Raw genomic sequence first — 26,698 nt, 5'->3', positions numbered from 1 at the left:
CCTTGATGCTAGAAAATTTCCAGTTTTCTTCTTTTTTTTTTTTAGTTCCCCTCCTTTTTAAAAAAAAATATTTATTGATTTATTTATTTACTGGCTGCATTGGGTCTTTGTTGCTGCACGTGGGCTTTCTCTAGTTGCTGCGAGCCGGGTCTACTCTTCGTTGCGGTGCACGGGCTTCTCATCACAGTGCCTTCTCTTGTTGCAGAGCATGGGCTCTAGGAGTGTGGGCTTCAGTAGTTGTAGCACGTGGGCTCAGTAGTTGTGGCTCGCAGGCTCTAGAGCACAGACTCAGTAGTTGTGGTGCACGGGCTTAGTTGCTCCGCGGCATGTGGAATCTTCCTGGACCGGGGCTCAAACCCATGTCCCCTGCATTGGCAGGCAGATTCTTAACCACTGTGCCACTAGGGAAACCCTAATCATATATTTAATTTCTACAAATAATAACACTAGTCAACACTGGATAGTTATTTTTAGCCAGGTGCTTTCTTGGTGCATTGCATGTATTAACTAAATTAATACATGAAATAATAAAAGGTGTGGATTTGTATTATCCCCATTTTACAGATAAGATATTGAGGCCTAGGGAGGTTAAGTAACTTGTCTGTGGTAGACAGCTAGTACCACACAACTAAGTGGTAAAGCTGAGATATGAACCCAGGCAGTCTTGCTCTAAAGCCCATTCTCTTAACCAGAGTACTATGCTTGTTGCTTTGTTTCAGTTTTTAGTAGCAGCTTATGTTTTAACGGAAACTAGAGCTTCTCAAAATTCTTGCAGGATAAGTGTTATATATTATACGTACATACGTATTTAAGTTCTCTTCCTTGATTTATCTGATTGCGCTGGGTTACTTGTTATACTTGTATTTCTTCATACTTGTCATCGTTTATCTTTTTTTTTTTGAGAAAAATGTCTTGTTATTATTGGTTGTTTGTTTATATTTATGAAGACCTGGTGGGTGGTTTATTTCAGTAGCTAACATGGGTTTTCTCTACTCTTACTTGCTACTCTCCTGTTTCGAGGGCCAGCCAAAACACAGAGAGTCCTGCTTTGAAAGGTGACCATACAATTTATTATCCAAACATTCTTATGAATGAATGGGGATGCTACTGGCAGTTATCTTGGAACATAAACTGGCATGAACTGGGTGGGACTGGGATTGCCTTGGTCAGACTGGGGCATATTGTTACCCTGCTGCCTTGTGGTACCAGCCCCTGCTATTGGAGCGCTAACTCCTCCAAGGTGTTGCTCTTTATATTTGGCTGTTACTGTAGTCTGGAAATCTATTTGGGTTGGGGAGGCTGACCCCACGTACCTGTTTGTCTTGCAGACACTTAGCACATTGCTGAGAGCAGTAATCTCCCTTTATAGTGTCTAAAACTGTGATTTGGTTTTTTTTTTCCTGTTGCAGAAAGTTGCTGCTGCCTCTCCCACAGCCTTCTGTGCGTGTTTAGGGTTATAGCTACCTTTGCCCTGATTTTTCCACCAATTTGAATCCTTTTGCCTTTGAGTCTTCAAAAATTTATTTACTTTCTGCCTGTGGTGTTCTCTCTCTTGTTCTAGAGTGTTAATCTGTCGCTTTTCTAATTTTTTTTAACCTTTATTTCAATGGGTTTTGGGGAGGAAGAGAAGTAAACAGTGTTTATTTTTGCATTGTACTGGACACCCAGTGGCCGCTTTAAGTGTGGTGACTCCTGCTTAAATTCTTGGAAACTTTTAGGTATTATTTCTTCAATAATTCTCTCCCCTTTGTTTTTTCTCTTCTGTCCTGAAAGTCCAGTTAGTTAGCTTTTGTGCCTTCAGGATAGATTCTCATTTATTATTTTTTACCCTTTATGGTCTGTTTTTATTTTTTTGTTCTGTTTTTGAGAGTGTGCTTCAATTTAACTCTTCAGTTGAATTTTTTGTTTTATATATTTATTTATTTATTGAAGTATAGTTGATTTACAATGTTGTGTTAGTTTTCTTCAATTGAATTAAAAAAATAAATTTATTTATTTTATTTTTGACTGTGTTGGGTTTTCGTTGCTGCACGTGGGCTTTCTCTAGTTGTGGCTAGCAGGGGTTACTCCTCCTTGCGGTACGCAGGCTTCTCATTGCGGTGGCTTCCCTTGTTGTGAAGCACGGGCTCTAGGCACGCGGGCTTCAGTAGTTGAGGCTTGCGGGCTCAGTAGTTGTGATACACGGGCTTAGTTGCTCCGCGGCATGTGGGATCTTCCTGGACCAGGGCTCGAACCCATGTCCTCTGCATTGGCAGGGGGATTCTAAACCACTGCACCACCAGGGAAGCCCTCTTCAATTGAATTTTTAATTTTGGCTACTCTATTTTTAAATTTCCCAAGGCTGCTTCTTATTGTCTTTTGCTTTTTCATAGCATTGCTCTTGACATACTGATATATCTTTTCTCTCTCTGAGAATAATGGGGATTTTTTTTTTCTTTTAATCTTTTTTTTTTTTTTTTTGCGGTACGCGGGCCTCTCACTGTTGTGGCCTCTCCCGTTGCGGAGCACAGGCTTCGGACGCGCAGGCTCAGCGGCCATGGCTCACGGGCCCAGCTGCTCTGCGGCACGTGGGATCCTCCCAGACCGGGGGACGAACCCATGTCCCCTGCATCGGCAGGTGGACTCCCAACCAGTGCGCCACCAGGGAAGCCCCTCTTTTAATCTTTACTTTGTTAAGGTTTTTTTAAAAAAAGAATTATTTATTTATTTACTTATTTGGCTACACTGGGTCTTAGTTGTGGTGTGCAGGATCTAGTTTCCTGACCGGGGATTGAACCGGGACCCCTGCATTGGGAGCGTGGAGTCAGTCTGAACCACTGGACCACCAGGGAAGTCCCATGTTTGTTTTTTGGTTTTGGGTTTTTTTTTCTTCTTGTTTTTGGCTCCCTCTTACATTGGAAATTTTCTTTATTGAGTGCTCTGGGCTATCTATCTATTCATATTTAAGGGCGAGGCACTAACAATCTGATGCTATTTGGAAGTAGCATGTGATTGACACAGGGGCTAACTGGTGGGTGACAAGCTGTACACTGGTTTTATTGTTGGGAGAAATATCTACATGTTGCTAATCAGAGGCCTAGCTGCCAAGTTTCTGGAAGCAGGTCTGAGAAGGACTGCTGGAGGTTCCACTGTTCACTGTGCAGAATATCGCCTAATCCTCGTCAGTTTAGTCACACACTTTGCCCTTCTCTCCTGTCTTACTGTGCTTGGTTTCACCCAGTTTGAAGCCTCGTTGGCTCCAGAAAATAAACCTCTGTTTCTTCAGAGGCTATGTAAGGTGGGACAGGAGACCTGGGGAATCTTTCAACCAATCTTTCAACGAATCTTTCTGGTTTGATCCTGTCTCATCTTGCTTTATAACTTTTGCTTTAAGTCCTAAGTCTTTTTAGGGTTCTAGGGGTGAAAATAGGCTTCTTCTCATCACTATTCCCTTCTCCATGGGGTTGTAGTGACTGTCAGCAGTACTGTTACTTTCGTATTCTTTCACTCACATCCAATCTTCTGAAAATTGGTTGAAATTTAACTCTTTGGGAGGGAGAGAAAATAGGAACATATGTAGCCAATCTACTATGTTTAACTAGAAGTCTCCTTAAATTACTTTTGAATGAGTGGATTTCATCATATTAGAGGGCTGTTTTTGAGAGGTAAGCATTTATAACATGAACAGCAATATTTCATTTCCGGCACTACTATTTAGATGTCAGGATGTGGAAGGTACTTTATTACAGATGTAATGGAAAGCTCTAATAATTTTGGTAACTAGTATACAGAGGTTTATGTGAAGTATTAACTCCCAGTTACTTTGGCCATTCCTTTATAGCTGGGATGTCGGATGGATTTGGCAGAGACTTTCAGGAGTGCTGTGGTGAGAAGGAGTCTACGGCTATGTCCTTGCCATGATTGATTACCATGGGTGTAGGAGGGAGAAGTGAAGCCAGATGTTTGTTATGCTTGTGTAAGAATAACATCTCATCTATTGGGGGCATAACTTGAGAACTGAGTAGTGTCAAAAGGCCTCTAAGCAGCCAAAATTTTAATGTCACTAACTTCACATTCCATAGTTAATGTATGTTGTTCATAAGAATACTTTAAAAAAATCCCTCGCTTAGAGCTTCCTTATGCTATTTTGTCTACAGTTCCAATAAATGTAGTTATCTAGTTTCTAAACTAGTAGCAGGCTAAAATGGACAGAGAAGATATACTACAAGTAGCATATTGACAGGAATGACAACTGACCTAGAAAATGTTAAATTATATTCAATTTCCTTTTATCTTTGAAAACTAGAATTAGTTATTTTCGGAAAGGTGAAACCTGATTTCAGAAAAGTGTAGCTTCAAAATGGTTAAACCTCATTGTTATCTCCAAACCTCTTTAGGTATTAGTGAGATTTAACCCTCTTGAATCTATAACTTTAAGTAGATATCTAACAATTCAGCTATTTTGAGTAATTCTTTCTATGAAAACTCCCAGATAATAGAGCCCCTTATGGAATAAACTATGATTAACATAGTTTTGACTTTAATGTAGAACTTCCCAGTAATGCGAATGTCCAAAATTTGTGTTTTTGTTATCTTTAGATTTTGTTGTTCAACCTAGAATTAATGCTTTTTAATATATATTTTGTGGTATATTTAAAATATATTAGATATATTTGATGTATTCTAGATTTAATAGTTAGTGGCCATGTTTATCAACATTGTTCTTATACAGACAACATGGTATGATGAAAGCAGTTCAGGTGGGTTGTGGAATCTGTGGATTGGGATCAGCTTTTTTTTTTTTTTTTTAATGAAAGACTATATTAGGTCAAAATGTGGCATCTTATGTTGTAAAGGTTAAGGTTTCGTAAAACTTTTGTTTTAGAATTGTCTGTGTGAAAAGGATATTGTTGTTTTACTGTGGGTCCCAGTGAAAAAAATTTGAGAAATAGTGATCCAAAGAATACTGGGGAAGTGGCTGAGGGGCTCAGAAGACCTGTTTGCTAACCCAGATCTTACAGTATGCAACCTGATCAAGCCACACAAGCACTGTGAGCTTCTTACTTTCTTGTCAGGAAATTGGGGATGATAACTGTCCTGCTTACCTTTCAGATTGGTTGTGAGAAGCAAAAGAGAAAGTATTTGAAAGCATTTGTAATTACAGAACGCTTCTTTATTTAACAGAGCCTGCTAAGGTGCTGTGCTGGTGTTGCATTTGTCTTGAAGGGTAGATGTAGTCTCTGTACCATAGGGTTGAGAGGCAGTTACTCCTGGTGTGGTGGGAGTGTGAGAGGATCAGGGTGACATCTGATAGAGTCTTGATGGGTAATGAAAAGTCATGGTGTTCAAGACTTATTATTCCTAAAGGTGACTGTACTAGTTTCCTAATGTTGCATAACACATTACCACAACCTTGCTGCCTAATAACCCAGTTATTGTTTCACAATCTGTATATAAGAAGTCTGTCACGACATGACTGGCTTCTCTGCTCAGGGTCTCACAAGACTAAGATCAATTATTGTCCAAACTATGTTCTCATCTGTAGGTGAGGGTCCTCTTCCATGCTCATGTGGTCGTGGTAGAATTTAGTCCTTTGTGGTTGTAGGACAGAGGTCCTTATTTCTTGCTGGCTGTTGAATGGACCGCTTTCAGCTCCTAGGGCTGCCCACAGTTCCTTGCCACTTGGCCCCTACAGGCCTTTTGTTTTCTTTCAGGGTAGTAGGAGTACATCTCTCTGCTTTCTGCTGCTGCCTCTGCACTCTGGACTCATTTGAAGGGCTTGTGTGATTAGGTTGGACCCATCCAGACAATCTCCTTTGAATTAACTCAGAGTCAACTGGTTAGTAGCCTTAAATATACCTGCAGAAACCTTTTTGCTATGTAAGGTAATATAATCAGGGCAGTGATATCTCATATTAACAAGGTGAGGGTCATTTGGGGTCATCTTCAAATTCTGCATACCACAGTGACTAAAATGGGTTTTTTTATACTGAAGTTGAGGGCTATGGTCAATTAATAATCAGTTAGTTGGCAATAAAAATATTAATTGTGAGCCTGGTTATATAGCCATCAGGTTTTTTTGGTAAATAGCCGTGAGAAATCTGAAGACAGATTTCTAAGCTATGAGAATTAATTAGACCAAATTTAGTTTGAAGGAATCTAAATCCTTATATATTTTGAAGTGAGGATAGCCTGTTAAAGATCCAGGACTTTGGGGTAAACACTCAAGTACAGTTAGTTTTTTATGCATGTTTTATACTTTTCAGTCATATCCATTCCCTCATGTGATCCTTACTTTTGCAACTCCAGAGGAAGACCTGCAAGGCATCAGGCCAAACCTTGCCACGTGGTACTACTTTTCGGAGGACAGTGTGTGTTAGAACCTATTCTTTAACTTTATAAACGCCAACATTTGATTTTGCCGGTTTATCCAGAGCTGATGAGGCTCCAATTATGATTAGGCTCACATGAGGCCAAAGTAAAAAGACATTGTGCCACTTAAAAAAATTCACAGTGGAGGTGTACTTTTCAAGTGATTTCAAGGTCCCTGTCTGAAGTAGCCCTGTCCTGGCATCTGGGCATTTGGAAAGCTGAATTATTAACCCCCCAGTGTTTTGGATATGATGGCATCCCAGCAGAGAGGGTTAGCTAAGAGCTATATCCTTTAGCCTAGTATTACTGCTCTAATTACTTTCCTAACTTTTTGTCCTCTCAGTGGCCCTTTTATTTTATTTATTTATTTTTTGGTCTGTTTTTAAAAATATTTATTTATTTAATTTTTTGGGCTGCATCGGGTCTTAGTTGCAGTGTGCAGGTTTCTAAGTTGTGGCGCACGGGCTCCAGAGCACGTGGGCTCTGTAGTTGGGGCACATGGGCTTAGTTGCCCCATGGCATGTGGGATCTTAGGTCCCCAACCAGGGACTGAACCCATGTCCCCTGCATTGGAAGGCGAATTCTTAACCACTGGACCACCACGTCAGTCCTGGTGTTTTTTTTTTAATTAAAGGAGATATTCCATACAACCATTTAAAAGTAGATACAAATGGAGTTTCTCCCAGTCATAGTGGTAGCATGAAACATCTACAACCTTTGAAGCTGGCCTGGTTTGAAATTTATGGCTCTAGGTGTGGGAAGGGTTATTGCACTTCCCTCAACTTTAGTGAGAACTGTTTGGGAAGTGCTCTGAATCCTTGTGATTTTTGTTTCAGTCCTGGGTAAACACTGTCCAGTGACTGCTTTCCCTTCCCATTTTCTAAGCACAATGTTGGCTTCATACATTTTCTAGACATTTAAAACATTGATAAGCTTCAGCTTTATTTCACATTCAACCATTTTGTTGCTTAAAATTTTAAAGCCTTATTGTTTCTGTTTTATCTTGATTGAGAAGGGATATCTTATCCCCTAAGGTAACTGCTGCACATAGCTAATTCCTTCTGTCACATGTTGATTTTTCTGGTTCATCTTTTAGAAGGTATGTGTGTGCTGGAATTCTATGCTGTAAGCAACAGAACTCAGTCTAGCTAGTTAAGCAGTGAATAGTTGGTGACTTACAGAATTTTCAGGAGGGCCTGAAGTCTGGGCTGATTGCTCTGCTCAGCCACACTTGGGGGGCTGTACTAATAAGAATGTTGCAGCCACCTCAGTTTGGCAGCATTACATCTTGCACTGCACAGCTCTTGTGAACGACTGCATGAAGCTCCGTGTCTCCATGTTCACCAGCTGATGAACTGTATTAATTTTGCATGTCTGTTTTCTCATATTACCCACTTATGACTCAGACTCTTGTGTGGGTATGTTCATTGGTGGAGTTCAGGTCACCTGCCCTAGATGAAAAGAAGACTGGGGTGGTGAGTTTTCTGAGTTCTGATTTAAGCACTTACAAGAGCTGTTTAGAAAAAAAGGTTATTAAACTTTGTCATGTTTTGTTGATGTTTTCCCCTCCTCCCAATTAATCTATTCCTTTTGATTTCTGCTTCTGACATAAAAATCTCTTTCCCATTCAGAGATTATAGAAATAGGCTCTCATATTTTCCCTTATATTTCCATTAAAAATCATTTAAATCTTTAATATAGCTTAAGTATGAAGTGAGGATCTGATTGATATTGCTCCCCCATATGGATGGCCATTTGTCCCAGCACCGTTTATTAAACATCTGTCTTGATTAGAAATGTTAGACTTATTGTAAACTGAATATGTATATGTGTGTGTAGATTGTGTGTATGTGTGTGCAACATTTCTAGTGACCTCTCTGTTCTAGCATAGCCACAGCAGTATGTACTGACTTGACAAATTAGGGTTGCATTTGTTCATTCAATCATTCATTTAACAAATATTAAGTGCCTTTTTAGGTAGTGGTGTACAAACTACAAAAGGGTAAGACATTGAGACATTTCTTTGTGGAGATGAGTTAAGATCTGTCTTGTTATGGGTGATGGGGGGTTTTGAGGTTTTGGTTTTATAGTTTTTGGACTGTTTTTAGCTCACCTTAGACTACACCTCAGACTCCTAGTTTAAATTTGGGGCCCTTTCTCCTGTGGGTTTCTGTATAGGAGTCATGTGTTCCTTTACAGAACAAATGGACTGGCATCTCAGTATTGGGCTATGGTGTGCATGGTGTTCTCAAAGCAAGGCCCTTGACTAGAGAGATGTTTACCTGTGCAGTTCATTATATTGAATATTAGAGCTGGATGGCACTTTAAAGATTGAATTGACAACCTTATTTTTTAATGAACTTTTAATTTTGGAATAATTTTGATTTATAGGAAAGTTGCAAAGATAGTACAGAGAGTTTTCATATACTTCTCACCTGGTTTCAGTTTCCCCTAATGTTATCATCTTTTAAATAAAAATTTATTTATTTATTTTTGGCTGCTTTGGGTCTTTGTTGCTGCACGTGGGCTTTCTCTAGTTGCGGTGAGCAGGGACTACTCTTCTTTGCGGTATGCGGGCTTCTCATTGTGGTGGCTTCTCTTGTTGTGGAGCACGGGCTCTAGGTGTGCGGGCTTCAGTAGTTGTGGCTTGCGGGCTCTAGAACGTAGGCTCAGTAGTTGTGGCATACAGGCTTAGTTGCTCCGCGGCATGTGGGATCTTCCTGGACCAGGAATTGAATCCGTGTCCCCTGCATTGGCAGGAGGATTCTTAACCACTGCGCCACCAGGGAAGTCCTAATGTTATCTTATGTTATCATCACAACCTTATTTTTGAGGTTAATTTTAGCCCTCAAAATGTTAATTTAGCTAAGATCATAGTTCTAGTTGGTGGCAGAATCAGACCAAGGATCCAGTAGGTAGCCTGGGTCTGCTAGTTGATTATGTTTCAGTTATCCTTTTCTGTTTTCATGTATTTGCTCTTTTCCTTCATTTCACTGGGTTCTTTGGGCATGGACTGTGAGAAGGACTACCTAGTACATAGTGCGCTCGTCAATATAGTCTTTCTAATTTGTGCAATAATTTTTAAATCTAGGCTTCCTCCAATTCTTCAACGCCAACAAGAACCAGGAGCAGGACGTCTTCATTTACAGAGCAGCTTGATGAAGGTACACCCAATAGAGAGGTAAGTTTGGAATTTCTTCTTCAATAAATCTTTTACAGGAAGCTTATTAATTTAAAATGTAATGCTACTGTTGATAACAAAATGGGAAATTACTTAATTCCTAGGTATTATTTTTTTTTTTTAGTAACAATGTTTTTTTTTTTTCAAATAGTGTTGCTTTTGTAAAGTGTGTTTTCTTTGAATATCTTAATTTGAGAGGATAATATACTTTGCCTTTAATATTTGAAATTTTCAGAATGATTTGATAACAGTTTGTTCAGCATAGCATTATGTGGGGATAAGTCCTATATTTTCAAGCTAGTGATTGGAAACTGAAGTATCTCCTAATTCCATGTGACTTGGAGCTGGCACTATAACTCAGATTAGATTTTTTTCCAACTTGTTTTCTTTCTGTGAAGGATTATAAGAGTTATGCAAGTAAAACATAAGTACACAAATCAGGGTAAAAAGAGGGTAAAGGAAAAAGGATTAAAAATACATGCATAAATCAGTGAATTATTATGAAGTGAATCCCTATGTGACCACCACCCAGGTCAAGAAAAGGAACACTGCCAGTGCTAGAGTGCTGCTTCCCTTCCCCACAGAAGAGTACCATCATCCTGACTTCTTGATATGTGCTTCCTTCTTTTTTTTAACTTTTTATATTTTTATAGTACCACTTAAGTATGCTTTCTGTTGTAAACCTTATAGTTAAACCTTTGGGTTGTCTAGTTTTTGGCTATTATGAATTATGCTACTGTGAACATTATTGTATATTTCTTTTGCTACACATGTATCTGCATTTCTTTTGCTATGTACTTAGGAGTAGAATCACTGGGTTAAAGGGTATACATAGTTTTACCACTTTAGAAGGTAATGCCCATTGTTTTTCAGAATAGTTGTAGAATTTTACCTTCCAACCAGGAGTTTATGAAAGTTCTTGTTGCTCTATATCCTTGCTAGTCTTTAATTTCAGCCATTCTGATGGGTGTGTAATGTTCTCTTATTGTAGTTTTAATTTGCGTTTCGCTGATGACTAATAAGATTGATCAGTTTTCATCTGTGTACTGATAACTTCTTTTGCGAAGTGCTTACTTAAGTCTCTTTGCTCATTTTTCTATTGGTTTATCTTTGTCTTGTTGATTTGTAGGAGTTCTTTTTTATATAGTGTGGATAGGAGTTTTTTATTGGATACATGCCTTGCAAATATCTGCTTCCACTCTGTGGCTTGCCTTTTACTCTCTTAATGGTGTCTTTTGAACAGAAGTTCTTAGTTTTAATGCATTCCAGTTTATCAATATTTTATTTTATGGCTAGTGTTTTTCATTTTTTAGTATTCTTTTCTTGCCCTTCAGAGTGTTTCCCACTATTATCCTGTTTTACCTTTCACATTTGGATCTATACTCCATTTGGAAAAGATTTTTTTCAATATGGTGTGAGGTAGGGATCAAGTTTCACCACTGCCGCCCCTCCACACATAGCTATCCAGTTGTTCCATTCTTTCCATACTGCTGTACTGTGCTACCTTTTTTTCAGAAACTAAGTGTCCATTATTTGAGTGGATTTCTGGACTCTTGTTTCTTTTCTGTCATTTGCTTTGTCTTTGATCTGATCCCACACTGTCTTCATAACTATAGTTTTATGTTAAATCTTTCCCTCATTAGAGCAGGTCTTCCCTGTCTTAGTTTTAAAACCAGAATTCCATAGACTGGGTGGCTTAAGCAACAGACATTTATTTCTCAAGAGTTCTGGAGGCTGGGCAGTCCAGGATCAAGATGCCAACAGATTCAGTATCTGGTGAGGGCCCTCTTCCTGATTTGCACACAGCTGTCATCTCAAGATGTCCTACCATGGCCTTTCTTTGTTGCATGCACCTAGGGAGAGATGGAAGAGTGGGAAGGCAGCTCTCTTGTATCCTTCTCTTTTATAAGGACAGTAATCCCATCATGAGGGCCCTGCCCTCATTACCTCATCTAACTCTAATTACCTCCCAAAGGCTCTGCCTCCAAATACCATCACTAAATATCCTTGGGGGTTAGGGCTTCAATATATGAATTTGGGGGGACATATGCAGTCCATAGCACTCCTACCTTGTTCTTCTTGAATGTCTTAGTAATTCTTGTACCTTTCCAGATAATTCCATATAAATTTTAGAATCAGATTTTCAAGTCTTACAAAACAAACTCAAAACAAAACAAAATAAAATATAGCACTGACAACAAAGAAACAAACCTGTAGAGATTTTTATTGGGATTGCATTGACTCTACAGATTAGTTTGGGAAAAGTCTCAATATTATGAGTCAAATTTTATAATCTTTTCAATATTATAAGTAGTACTGGACTGAGCATTTTACATAATGCATAAGTTACAATGCTGTTATTCTTTAGGATAGATTTCTAAGAGTGGGATTGCTGAGTCGTACGGTGTATGCAAATTTAAAAATTTGAAAGATTTTTCCAAACTGCCTTGATGTTATTTTAAAGCATAATTTTTAAAAACCTTTATTTAATAGATGTTGATAGCAAAATAAACTTAAAATTTTCATAGTAGTTTTTGCATTCAAAGTTAATGGCATATATACTGTGTCCTTGGTTTATGTATTTAAATGATCTGACAAAGTACATAAGAGTATAAAGTATATGCATACTTTCTTTGAGATCTTATTTTCTTATGCATTATTTGCAATATTGCAATTCTTTAACTTTATGATTTCAAGTTTAATGTTGTTGAACTTAGTTTATATGTGTAACCAGTTGGAATGAAAGCTGCAGTACTGAGTAGTGAAAACACTTTTTGCAGTCAGTGTTAATGGCATCATTCCTACACTTACTATATTGGTTGATATTATGGTATATTGGTTTACATATAATATAGTAGAAACCTTGAAAACAACTTGTTGATTGCTACTATTGCTTTTTTAAAAAAGATTTATCTAGGATGCTTTAAAACATTAAAATTGAATATATCTTTACAAAATAATCCTTTCTGAAAGGGATGGTTTGAGCATTCTTTTACAGCAAGCTAAGTAAGCTAAAGGTTAGTTTTTATTTCTTCCCAAATTTCAATACTGAAGGTCCTGTGCTTATAGGTGTAGTTTAAGAAATGGTTCCTGATTGAAAGCCAAAGCAGTATCATCACTTTGTCTCCTTGCTTTTTAAGCATTTTCTAACAACTCTAAAAGGTATTTTTGACCACAAAGTGAAATGTAAACTTTAGTTCAACTTATTTTACAATAAATAAAGGACTTTTAAATTTCATGATTAACTTACAGATTAAAGGACATTACATAAAATTATCTTGTTATAGAGAATGGACCTGAGGACATGGGGAGGGGGAAGGGTAAGCTGGGACAAAGTGAGAGAGTGGCATGGACTTATATACACTACCAAATGTAAAATAGATAGCTAGTGGGAAGCAGCTGCATAGCACAGGGAGATCAGCTCAGTGCTTTGTGTCCACCTAGAGGGGTAGGATGAGGGTGGGAGGGAGATGCAAGAGGGAGGAGATATGGGGATATATGTATATGTATAGCTGATTCACCTTGTTATACAGCAGAAACTGACACACCATTGTAAAGGAATTATACTCCAATAAAGATGTTAAAAAAAATAAAAAAGCTTGATGGATAAAGTCTAAGACAGATCCATCTTGTACCATAATCTACCTTAAGGTAAATGGTAAATACAGATGTATCATCTTAACCTAATGTAAAAATCCAGATTTACAAAACAAGTCAATGAAAATATAATTTTTTTCCTGTTGCAAAAAAAAGAAAAAAATTGTTAGTCACCATGCCGCACCCCCCCACCCCCTGCCCCAGGTTTTTCATCTTGTTAAACCTCTAAGATGGAAGATACTCTGTCAGTGATGGGATCCTCACTTTTAGTTTTAAGTTTGTTTTTAGCAAAATGTGGAAGTTTAATTCAAATTATAAATATTTGTCCCATCTCTCCAGTAGGTACAGTAAAGTCTATGTAATCTAGAATGATTGGGAAGTAGAATGGTTTCATTAAGTTGGTATTTCCATCAATTAAATGTTTTACCTTTTTTCAGCTATTGCTGAAAATCCTAATGTCTATTTTCCCATATTAGTAAATATTATATGTAAATCTAAATAAGTCTGTCTTTGATTGCAGTGGCTCAGGCTTCCTTATAGGGCTGTAAAAAATCATCTATATGATTGTAGACATTAAAGACAAAGGAGAGTAGGGTGATGTGCACTGACCCTGAGGTCTGCGGCTCTCTGGCGCTCTTTCATCCTGTACAGATGGCTGATCTGTCCAGTTGACCTGGTACTCTCTCCTGGGGATCCTAGGCACAGCCTCAATACCCTCATCATAGGGCTTCCTTCCCCTTTGTGTTGCTTAAGATGAATCTTTTTTGCCTCTAGAGCTGGGTGCCTTTGAGCAATATGTAGTGTGGCATCATGTAAAAGGCTAACTAGGCAAATGACACTAACTGTCCTCCTGCCCTCTGCTCCACTCTGATTTTTTTTTTTAACTGAGGTAAAATTCCTATAACATAAAATTTACGGGCTTCCCTGGTGGCACAGTGGTTGAGAATCCGCCTGCCGATGCAGGAGACACGGGTTCGTGCCCCGGTCCGGGAAGATCCCACATGCCGCGGAGCAACTAAGCCCGTGAGCCATGGCCGCTAGGCCTGCGCGTCAGGAGCCTGTGCTCCTCAACGGGAGAGGCCACAACAGTGAGAGGCCCGCATACCGCAAAAAAAAAAAAAAAAAATTACCATTTTAAAGTGAACAATTAGGTGGTATTTAGTACGTTCACAATGTTGAGCATCCATCATATTTGTCTAGTTCCATGATATTTTCATTATCCTAAAAGGAAACCCCCTACTCATTAAGCAGTCACTCCTGTTCTCCCTTTTCCCCAGCCCCAGGCACCACTAATTTGCTTACCTACTGTATGGATTTACCTACTTTAGATATTTCATTTAAATGAAATCACACAATATGTGACTTTTTGCATCTGTCCTCTTTCACTTAGCATCATGTTTTCAAGCATCATGTTTTCAAGGTTCATCTATATTGCATGCAGCATGTATCACTACTTCATTCCTTTTTATGGCTGAGTCTAATGATTTTTCTAAGAAAATGAGAATATGTTTATTTGTTTGGAGTAAGACCTGGAATAGACTAGTGAGAAGGGGTTGGTTTTTGGAGTCATCTGGATTTGCTGGCTGAAGGATCTTTGAAGGTTAACTTTTCAGTGAGTGAGGTTTTCTCATGTGTAAGATGGCAATAATAATGCCTGCCTTGTGGTGTTGTGGGGATTACCAGTATTACAGCAGGTAACTCTCCTCATGTGGTGCCGTGCATGTGGTAGGTGCTTACTAAGTTGTTGCTGGGGCAGCCACAGAAGACGGGAAGGGCTGCTCCACTTATCCTGTGTAGGTCCTCTCACGAGGGGAGGGAAACAGATGGACCATTATGTGGATTGGGGCCCTAGGGGTGTTATTGCACCATCTTTGCCTGCTGAACTTTCGAAGGAATGATATTTTCACTTTCCCTGCTACCCTGTTCTCTAGTTTGCTGTCTTGTGGAGGCACTTCCTCATAGCTTGGGGGTCAAAGTAGGCATGTCCATTCTTTCCCTGGGAACTCATCTGTTCAAATTTTTCATATTATTTTAAAATTAAACTTTAGAAATCAGTTTATTTTCATATATGTATTTTGGCTAAAAAATGCATAGAAAGAAATAAACTATTCTAGTTAATCAGTGGATTCTGTTCTGTTTAGTAGATGACTGTTCATATATACTGTATGCTTTTTTTGCTTCCCTACATGCAGAGGGAGAGCCTGAAGTAGTAGAAGGATCACAGGATTCCATCCCTTACCTGCTGTGTGGCTTTAGGCAGCTTTCTTTAACTTCTCAGAGCCTCAGCTCTCTCAACTTTAAATTGTAGTGAAATGAATATCTACTCTCACAAGGTTCTTGTGAAGGGCAAGTGAATTCAGAAGTATGAAAATACTCATAATTTGTGTATCACAAATACAAAAGATCGTTATTATACAGAAAAGAAAAGGCTTCTTCTGTACTCACCAGCTCTTGAACAGCATGGACACTGCATTTTGTTTTAAGAGTGACATTGTAGGGAAAGAAACAATGAACTGTCAGGCTGTTTTGGAGTAGATGCTTTCCCAAGCTTCAAGAAAGGTGTCCTGTCCCTTTTTCTTTCTTATTCTCTTAATCTGAGATATTTTTCAGAAGCAAAATGCTGCCTCTTACCTTAGTAGTTGTCTTTGTATTTCCAAGTCAATTTTCACTGTTCCGTGTGATGACCCCTAACAGGGATTCTTGATACTCTCAGATTTTGGCAGTTCTTTTTTTGAATTTTGTTCGCTTTTTTGGAATTTATTCTTTGTTTCAGGGCTTCTAAAGGCATCATTCTTTAGGAATTATTAAGAAGTGTCTTCAAAGTAGTGGGTGATAAATGTTTCTTCCTAAGTTTGGAATTAATTTTGCCCCTAAATGGATTGACTTTCAAAGCTGGATATGCTTTTTTTTTGTTAGATGTTAGATTATAACCTACTTACCCTCTGTCAGTTAATCAAAGTAAAAGCCATGCCTGTTAGATTGTCTTTGGTATCTATTCAATTCTCATATTTTTTCTTTTGATCTAATGATAGGACATGAATTATATTAATAGGTTTCCTAATATTAATCCAGTCGTTCATTCCTTAAATCAACTCTGCTGGTCAGAGTGCATTTTTAATATACCGTTGTTCTCTGATACTCATTTTATTAACATTTTCTCTGACTCTATTTGTAAGGAGAAGGGGTTTAATAAATTAGAAACTTTCAATCTTCTCTTCCTGCTCCTTTCTTTTCCTTCTCCTCCTCCATTTATTTAGGTCTTCTTTAATTTCTTTCAACAAAATTTTACCGTTTTCAGAGTTTAAGTTTTGTACTACTTTTGTTAAATTTATTCCCAAATATTTTTTCTTTTTAATGTTAATATAAGTTGAATTGTTTTCTGAATTTCATTTTCAGTTTTCTTGTTATTCTACAGAAATAAAATTGGATTTTTATAAATTAATCTTGTTATCCTGTAACCTTGCTGAACTCATTTCGTAGTTCTAATCGTTCTTTCATGGATTACTTAGTTTCTTCTTTGTACAAGATCAAGTCATCTGCAAATAGAGGTAGTTTTACATCTTCCTTTAATCTGGCTGCCTTTTATTACATTTTCTTGCCTAATTTTCCTGGCTAGAACCTCCAGTTGAATAGAAATGGTGAGAGCAGACATGCTTGTCTCTCATTCTTGATCTTAGGGAAAAGGCATTCAGTCTTTTTGTCATTAAGTATGATGCTAGCCATGGTGTTTAATAGATTCCCTTTCTCATGTTGAAGAAGTCCCCTTCTGTTCCTAGTTTGTTGGATGTTTTTAGCATGAAGCAGTGTTGGATTTTGTCAGATGCTTTCTTTGCATCTTGAGATTGACATTGTGGCTTTGTTTTACTCTGTTGATATGATGTGTTATATTAATTGGTTTTGGATATTAAACCATCCTGTAGAGGATAAATTCCACTTGTTCATGGTGTGTAATTTTATATTGCTGGATTTGATTTGCTAGTTTTTTTTTTTTTTTGAGGATTTTTGTGTCTATATTTATAAGAGATGTTGGTCTGCAGTTTTCTTTGGTGTGTGTGTGTGTGATGTCTGGGTTTGGTGTCAGGAAAATTTTGGCCTTATAAAATGCGTTGGGAAGTGTTCCCTCTTTTATTTTGTAGGAAAACTTTGAAGATTAATATTAGTTCTTTAAGTGTTTGGTATAATTTACCAATGAGCCATCTGATCCTGGGCTTTTCTTTGTGAGAAGTGTTTTGATCACTAATTCAATCTCCTCATTTTTTTTTTTTTTTGCGGTACGCGGGCCTCTCACTGTTGTGGCCTCTCCCGTTTCGGAGCACAGGCTCCGGACGCTCAGGCTCAGCGGCCATGGCTCACGGGCCCAGCTGCTCCGCGGCATGTGGGATCTTCCCGGACCGGGGCACGAACCCGTGTGCCCTGCATTGGCAGGCGGACTCTCAACCACTGCGCCACCAGGGAAGCCCCAATCTCTTCATTTTTTATAGTTCTTTTGATATTTTCTGTTCCTCCCTGCATCTTTTGGTCATATGTGTCTGTCTAGGAATTTGTGTCATCCATGTTGTCCAGTTTGTTGGCATACAGTTGTTCGTAGCATTGCCTTATAATCCTTTTTATTTCTGTAAATGCAGTAGTAATTTTTCCTCTTTTATTCCTGATATTAGTAATATAATATGAATCTTCTCTCTTTTTATTTTACTCTGTTAAACAAAATATGAACCAGTGTTTGATTCCACTTTCTTCATGAGTGTAGTGAGCATTCTCAGGATTGGAGTGGCAAGCTGATCTTTGATGACTTATTTTTCTCAAGTCCCAGATGCCCTGGGACTTAGCAGAAATTACTTGAATCTGTTTTGTTACTTTCCTGCTTTTCTGGCCTGATATGTGTTTTTTTACCATCTTTATATAGCCTTGGTCTTTTCAGTGCTCATCAGTCCTTTTTTGCTATCTTTTTTGTTTAATGGCTTTGTATGTCTTTAACTTTATAAGCAGTGGAAATATCCATATAGACAAAATAGGGCCTTAATTTGTGACCTTAGATTTGGTCAGAATGATTTAACCTCAGTCTGTACTGTGTATTTTCTCACCTGCTGCTACTATAGGCAGTTTTTTTCTTGTATCTTCTGCTGAGTATATTGTGTACTTCTTAAGGTATACATTATTGCAAATAAGAAGGAAGTGAATTTGACTCAAAATAGTAAGTGTTGCTACTAACAGCTATATATAACAGTGTCTGGGAAGATGGAAGCAGGACCTCTTCTCTTCAAGTCAGAGATACTAAAAGATACTAAACTTTTTAGGGTCCCTCTCCTAATAGGAGGTACATTAGTACATAGGAGACATATTAATTCATTAAATACAGTGGATGCTAGGTAGTAGATGCCTTTCTGCTGGCATTAGGACTTAATTTTCTCTTTGAACTCTGGTTGAGAAGGACTGGGAGGGTTCTGTGCTGCCAGAGTCTGATTTAGTGCTGCAAGCCAGAGGCTAAGTGGAGCTCATGGCATTGGTGAAAGGAGGTTGAAAAAAGCGTTTCCCCGCTGATGCATAGAGCTCTCTGTGGCCCATTGTGAGAAGCTGCTGTCTCTAGGGAGGCTTCGTGACCAACAACTGAACCAAACCTCGCATCAGCTTAGTGACTGAGTCTGTGATAACCTCTGTGTTGTGATAGAGCAGGAAACCCAAACTGGGGCCCAGGGAATCAGATTGACTGGATAAGGAGGGATGAGCACAGGAGGCAGGAGAAGGAAAATACCTTCCTCAAAATAAGCCTGTAAATGAAAATGCTAAAATAAATGCTAAGAAGACAGCCAATAAAAATAGGAATTGGGATATCAATTTATTCCAGGTGAAATTAGAATAATTAAAAGGGCAGTCTGGATAAGACTTTGAAACAAGTATTTTCAGTAGGATAAATAGTAAGTAATAGTAAATAGAAGTAATAGTAAATAGAAGTAATAGTTTTCTTAAAAGGAACAGAGAATTGTGGGGAAAAAACAGGCCAAAAAATAGACTAGGTAGATATGAAAAAGAACCAATTAGAAATCCTGGGGAAAAAAATGATATAAGAATGTAAATCAGAATAAAACTCAGACTGGTCCCAGTTCAAGCGAAAATTAGGGAGTTTGAAAAGAATACTGAGTAATCCCACCAAAAACAGAGATAGAGATAGATAATTATCTAAGAGTAAGAGACATGGAGGATAGATTGAAAGCTTTCAACACATATCTGATAGGAGTTTTAGGTAGTCGTCATGAATGTTGAGATACATAAAACTTTAGTCAGTGTTAGTTCAGCTGATGGGACCACACAGAAGAGGCGAATTAAATTCTTAGCAGATTTGAATTAGAATTTCAACAAAGTTTGAAAGAGTTGAGACAGACTTATTGAGGATATTTGAGAACTGAATCTTGGGAGACTTTGATAGGCATAAGAAGCGAATGACAAGGACCACAAGTGGGGAGGAAGCCTCTTTAGGCTTTGAAATAGCTGTCAGTGGAAACTAATTGTGACATACTTTGCTTTTTTACTTGGGCTATGGCACAGAATGTAAATCGTTGTTTGGTAGCACCTTCTTTTGAAATGTTTGGTCAGCATGTGTTTCTGTACTGGTTTCTATACAGCTTTGTGTTTTTCTCTTAAAATTCCAAATCTACCTTTTTTTTTTTTAAAGTAAATTTATTTATTTTTATTTTTGGCTGCGTTGGGTCTTCGTTGCTGCGCGCAGGCTTTCTCTAGTTGCAGTGAGCAGGGGCTACTCTTGTTGTGGTGTGCGGGCTCCTTATTGTGGTGGCTTCTCTCGTGTGGAGCACAGGCTGTAGGTGTGCGGGCTTCAGTATTTGCAGCACTTGGGCTCAGTAGTTGTGACTCGCAAGCTCTAGAGTGCAGGCTCAGTAGTTGTGGCGCACAGGCTTAGTTGCACCATGGCATGTGGGATCTTCCCGGACCAGGGCTTGAACCCGTGTCTCCTGCATTGACAGGCGGATTCTTAACCACTGTGCCACGAGGGAAGTCCCAAATCTACTCTTAACTGAAATTTTAAATTATTTCCTTATGTGATATGAAGAGTGACATCATTTCAAAAATTAACTTTGGAAGCCTAAGAAGAGTGAATTTGTATAGCATTTAACTTAAGATAACATCCACTCAAAAGATGACCTTTCTGAGTTTCTGGGAGAATAAGATTTTTAGCAGGAGTGGAAACTTTATATGATACCCTAGAGCCAAACAGACATCTAGTGTATTTTAGTATACTACTGACACTAAATTTTAGGGTTTAGTGTAAGATCAATTCTTGAATCCTACCCAAAGAGTACCAGTTATTAACATAACCAAAAAAGACTTAAAAAAAAATTTGTCTCATCTGTAAGGTGGCCTCTAATGTAGGACCAGATGAAGAGTTAGTGAAGGCTCTAGTCATTATCCATAACTCTAGAGCACTGATATGAAAAGTGTAAGTTTTTAAACTTTTGCAGACATTTATTTTATGATATAATTCTTCATTATATATTATACAATAACATACATTAACTGCTAAGTTAATGTTTCAAAACTTTTGTTTTTTAAAGTTTTTATTTTGAAATAATCGGATTCATGGGAGGTTAAAAAATTTCTTTTTAGGGAGGCTCTGTGTACCCTTTATCCAGTTTCTCCCAAAGGTAACATCTTATATAACTATAGTACACTATCAAAACAAGGAAATTGATGTTGGTAACCTCTGTGACATCCACAGGGCTTATTCAGATTTCACCTGTTTTATATATGTGTGTGTGTGTGTGTGTGTGTGTGTGTGTAGTTTTATGCAGTTTTATTACATGTGTATGTTTGTGTAACCCCCACCATGAAAAAGTTCATTTTAATTATAATTTCTTATACATCTAATTCATGATAGCTAGTATTTTGGTGTATAGTATACAGTTTCTGAAAGAAAATTGAAGCTCAGAAGAGAATATATATCAAAAGACCTAGTATAATAGAATTTATCCTTAAAACTTATTATAAATTTGTTTCAAAAGTTTCTTCTGTATGTATTGGAGAAAACTGTATTTGTATATAAGTAGAAATAAATGATTATTTAAAGTTTTATGTGTTTATACTCCCCATAAATTTCCATGCTGTCTTTTTGAATATATAAAAATGAGTGGCTCAATATTTGTTATACTAAGGCTTTGTGTTCTTTACCAGGTATTGTTCTTACTGGTATAGGCTCTCATACTGAATTGCCAGACGTGCTGTGTGCTGTGGTGCCTGTTGCATATATATCATTTGTAAGCAAGTTGTTTAAAGTTGAGTTTTGAGATCCAAAACAGCTCACCTCATTTCCCTTCCTGACCTTTCCCAGCAACTTACTATTTCTATGGGTAGAGTGATGGGTGGCAGCAGTGGTGGTAGCACAAGGCCATTATAGCGTTGTGTGTGCTCTGTGGTGAGAACAGTTTGCAACATGCCCTTATGATTTGTCTTTCATCCTTTGTTTTATTTTTATACCTCTGCTCATTACACTGAATGAGACAGCTCCTAGCCGGGATGATAGCAGAGCCTGCTTTTCTCTCTGAGTATACTATCTTTGCTTTGGATTCCTCCAAGCAGCCTAAAACCCAGACTGACGGTGTGGTGAGTCCTTCCACCGCTTTCTGCATTCCCTTTGTGGGGAAGCAAAGTAATTTGGTAATTCTAGAAGCAAATCTCACGTTGCTTGTCACTTACCATCTCTCAAAGCATCTTCAGTGCCCTGTTGCTAACCTCCCTCTAAAAAATCAGAGAGTAAATTGCTGAATTCTGATGGCTGGTGTGTTTTTTGCTAGCTTTTTAACAACAACAAAATAACACTGTTTTCATTAATGTAGTGAAGAATACTTTCACTTGGTCTAAACTCTAAGTTTTCTCCCTAGGGAATGTTTGCTCATTAACCTAAAGAGGTATGCATTGCTAGGAATCTCTGTTGGTAGGAGGCCAAGAATATTTTGAGATGTGACTCACATTTTTAGGAAAGAAAAGTGCATTGTATGTAAATCCATAATTAAACAACATTGAGTAGGCAGGTGGAGTCTACTGTAACAAGTAATTGCATCTTATTTTGGGAGAGTACCAGTTTTCTGTGTATTAAACATTTGAAAGGAAATAGTTACTTCTTTATTTTTCAACTGACTGAATTCATACAATTTTGAATCTTGTATATATTGATAATTTCACTTGGGGAAAGTAGACTTTCTTCATAAAGTATCTGAGTTCTTAATTTAGCAAATTAAAACTTAGAGATGTTTGATTGCCTAGTAAGGATGCTTTTGTTGTTAGAATGGACACCGACTGAACTGGGATTGAGGTTTTTTTAAACAGTGAGAATTGGTTTAATTTATTAAGTGGCTAGTAATGAAGTTAGAACACTTCTGTATTTATCCATGCAGCCAATAAAGACTTGGTCTGCATATGGCCAGTAGCAATCTTACATTACATTCTAAACTTGGTTTTAGAAAAGGAAGCAGCTCAGAGTTCTCATAATGCCTTAGCTTGTCTCTCAGGTATAGTGGTCTCTCCTTGGTTCTGGCTACAAGTAACACCTCACTGTTTTCAGTACTGGTTTGAGAGGGAGACAGGAGTCCCAGTTAGAGATAACTTACCAACTTATTTTAAAAACATAAAAGGATATTACACTTCATGTAGTAGTAAAAGAGCCTTAAAAAACCACAACAAAAAAGAGCTTCTCACAGGCCCACTTCTGTTAGAACATAAAATGATTTGTATTGAGTGTCTATCCTACTGTGAAAAATGCTAATAATTTTAGAATGGAGGCTTTAGAACTATTTAAAATAATTTAAGTAGGCTGAAAGTCTACATTAATCTTATTTAAATTTTGTTTTGTTCAGATAAAAACGTATTTCTCCTCACATAAAACCATAGCATAACCTATAGTAGAATAAAAAATTTAGTGAGCATCTAATTCATTATTTTATTTCACCAACTGCTGACTTTTCCTTAATTCAGTTTTTTGAAAAATGCATCTTTTTACCCCAAATTCTAAAAGTTGCTGTATCCTTAGTGCTCCGTAGTCAGAAGTAATTGTTGAAAGATTGAACAAAACATAATTGAAGGGAATTCCCTGGCGGTGGTTAGGACTCAGTGCTTTCACTGCTGTGGGCACAGGGTTCAGTCCCTGGTTGGGGAACTAAGTTCACGTGAGCCACGCAGTGCGACCGAAAATTAAAAACAAAAACAAACAAAAAACCAACAAACAAAACATACATACACAAAACACCATAACTGAAGACAAATCTGGTAGGGAACCTGTGTGTGCTTTTAAGTTAAATGAACTTTAGGAATGTTTTCCTGTTATCTAAGAATTGCCTTCAGGAGAAAGTGTTGGTGACTGAGTAGTGACGTGTTGAGCTAGTTCTTTAGGCTTCTTTCTTGGGGGAGGCCTTCAGAAGTCTCCTTACACTGAAGGAAGAAGTAACTGTATAAAGATTTAACAAGCAATTACTGAGCCTCTACTACAGTCAGGCAAAATGGTAGCGTTCCTGCCCTCCGAGCTTTTATAATTTAGTATTGAGACAAAGATGTCAGAATACACGTAACAATGCAAAGGAATTAAGTCTTCATAGAAGAAAATACAGGCATAGGAAATGTGTTAGCCCCTCGGGCCAGCCATATGAAGCTTCACAAAATAAGGGGCATTTGAAGGTTGAAAGACAAATAAGAATTTGCTGGGCAGAAATGGAGAAGGCATTACAGGTAGTGATAAAATCTCTAATTTTGTTTCTAGAGATTCCTAACTTAGATTTACATGGTGACAGAGGCCAATACTTTCCTTAGCTGTCTTGCATTTATTTAGATATATAGTATAACTAGTAAATTGAAATATAGATGCAGAGATGAAAAGTTTTTAAATGTTATGCTGTTTGTTTGGTAGGGTGATATTTCAGACAATTGTAGAGTAGCTTTTTTTGTATGGATCACAATCATGTGTCAAGTAATTTAACTAAAATAGAATATGGACTCTCTTGCCACTCTTCTTCCTAACCTAAATATTTTATGGAGCCCTTTCATTTGCTTTCTCCATAATTTTAACAGTAACTTACTTTTCGGTATACTGTGTGGCAGAGAGACTTGCTGATTTCTCTGAAGTATGTTTTTTATTTTATAGTGTGTAGTGTAGGATATTTTTAGGGCTAGAAAGCATTAATTATGATGCTACACAAATAATATGCCACATATACGACTTCTAATTCTTTGAAATGGCACAGAGCAGGAAGATAAAAGTTAATTCCTATGTTCCCCCAACCGTTCTCCCCTATGTAACTTTAAGGAAGTGTCTTGGACTGATAAAATTTGGTAACTTTTTATGTCAGAGGGAGAAGGTATTTAAACTTTTATGAGGAAAAAGTTCAAATGTATTGCAAGAGTGAAAATAGTAATGAGTCACATAAGATTTCTTCCTCATTCCCCAGTATCCATTATCCAGTGTCAACAATTAATAAGTCATGGCCATCTTATTACCATCCCCACATACCTCCCTAACCACACCACTCCCACCCTCCTCACACATGCAGATACCCTCTGCCCATTCCTGTGGGATTATTTGAAGCAAATTTCAGATATCTAAATATTTTGGTATATATTTCTAAAAGATAAAGACTAAAAATATATAACCACAATACATTTATCACACCTAAAATTATTTCTTAGTATCAAATACCTAATGAGAGTTCAAAAATTTGAGAACACTTTTGCAAAGCTGAGTGCCTTCTCCATTTGTATTTAAGAATAAGAAGAGTCATATATTTGACCCTTAACTTGGTTAGCCCTAGAGTTGTAGGGGAAATGTACTTTCAAGTTACTGAAACATAGTGGCTAGTATTTGGTTGAATGCTTTTGTTTAAAACATGGAAGTTATTTTATCATGAGCTGCTTCTATAGTTTTAATTTTAGGTAGACACTTAAAGTGTATTATGAATGCAATGTAGAATTTTGAATCTCGAAGAATATCATCCATTATGGAACTCACGCCGGTGTGATATAATCTGTAGAATGTTGTGTAACTTGGAGCATTTGTCATACCAACAAAAGAAAACAAAAAGCTTTCATATGTGGAAGAAATTATTTTTAATTATAAGTTTTTCTGAAAATTGTCATAATTTCATTTAGAATGCTGGCTTCAAATGAATGAGGCCTTTCCATTTCTTGTTACCAAGATATTTTTCAGAGCTTAGCCCAAATAACTTTAAATATTATTTTACTATAAGGAACAATTAACGTTACTTTTTCTGGATAGTTTTCTACTTGAATGAGTTTTGCTAATTGAATCCCTGATGTTAACTTCATATTGAGGGAAAAAGCTGGGGAGATTGTAATGGGGTTAGCTTGAAATAAGTTTGGCTGCATACTAATCTTTGCTATTTAGTTACAGATATTATAGCAAAATGAATTTTCTAAAATACTTACCATACTAGTTTTGCCTTGCATGAAGAGTTCTAATAAGTGAAAAATTACTAATTTTGTTTAACAGATAAACGTATCTAATAGGTTTTGGTACTTGGCCTTTCTTTGTTCTTAACAGTTTTAAAATTTTAGTTTTCTGATCCTTTCTTTACAATGTTTCTTTCTTTTTCTTAGAATGCATCTATCCAAGCCATGCAATCTCCTGACAGTGTTAATGGAAGTGAACCCACAACTCCTCAGGTCCGTTATTAATGTTATTTAAAAGAAAGAGCAAGTCATTTCAGGATGTCAGTCAATCAGTATTATTAGCATTTGACTTTACATTGAAACAGTGATGATGTCTGAACATTGACACAATGTCTATGGTAAATCCAGGTTTGTTGATGGTTTCTTGGAAAAAGTTTAAAATGAAAGCAATACATGTATATATATACCAGTCATGTAAGATTCCATTATTACTCATTTAAAAAACTAGTGGGACTTCCCTGGTGGCGCAGAGGTTGAGAGTCTGCCTGCCGATGCCGGTCCGGGAAGATCCCACATGCCGCGGAGTGGCTAGGCCCGTGAGCCATGGCCGCTGAGCCTGCGCATCTGGAGCCTATGCTCTGCAACGGGATACGCCACAACAGTGAGAGGCCCGCGTACAGACTGATTTTATAGTAAAAGATGATGGAGTAAGTCATATTGAAAGACATGTTGAGTTACGTATTCTAGAAGGGAGATGTGAAGAAAATGGGATTTCTTTTAAAGTTTGTTCTAATGTAGAATATCTTACTACTAGAGAATTTAGTTTATCTTTGATTATAAAAAGTTATTTGGAGAGTGGGGCTCATGTAACATTCTTTTCAGGGAGGCCAGTCAGGTTCTGGGCATAGTCCACATCCCTGGGCCTTGAGCAGCATCCCCTAAGTCCTCTACAAATAAATCATTTTCTATTAGTGCCTTGAGGTAGGGGTAAAATATTGGGAGGCACCAATTTAAATGGTACCGGACAGATTCAGTGATCTTGAAGGAATATTAATTAGAATTAATTAGATAACCAGCTTTATGATCAAATTCAGGAGAGATTTAAGTTTAATTAAGGTGAAGAATGAACATGGGTGATATTCAGGAAGTTAATTGTGTTTATTGAGTTTACTG

The 26,698-nt window shown here is 37.5% G+C and overlaps 1 protein-coding gene across 11 annotated transcripts in view; it reads left to right on the top strand.

The window, feature by feature from the left end:
- GOLGA4 (golgin A4) overlaps positions 1–26,698 on the top strand; it is a 114,599-nt gene that overhangs the window by 5,797 nt on the left and 82,104 nt on the right. For 5 of the 11 annotated variants that reach the window (XM_067005684.1, XM_067005683.1, XM_067005681.1 and 2 more), the window contains exons 2-4: positions 9,443–9,532; positions 21,638–21,790; positions 25,733–25,798. In XM_067005684.1, coding sequence (XP_066861785.1) covers positions 9,443–9,532; positions 21,638–21,790; positions 25,733–25,798 — 309 coding nt within the window. The remainder of the gene's footprint in view (positions 1–9,442; positions 9,533–21,637; positions 21,791–25,732; positions 25,799–26,698) is intronic. The other 6 variants (XM_059077226.2, XM_059077224.2, XM_067005687.1 and 3 more) reach the window with 3 other exon arrangements.

This window comes from Kogia breviceps, chromosome 10 (genome assembly GCF_026419965.1).
Source record: "Kogia breviceps isolate mKogBre1 chromosome 10, mKogBre1 haplotype 1, whole genome shotgun sequence".
NCBI lineage: Eukaryota > Metazoa > Chordata > Mammalia > Artiodactyla > Physeteridae > Kogia > Kogia breviceps.
The sequence above is the reverse complement of the archived record's forward strand: the minus strand, read 5'-3'. Positions and strand labels throughout refer to the sequence as shown.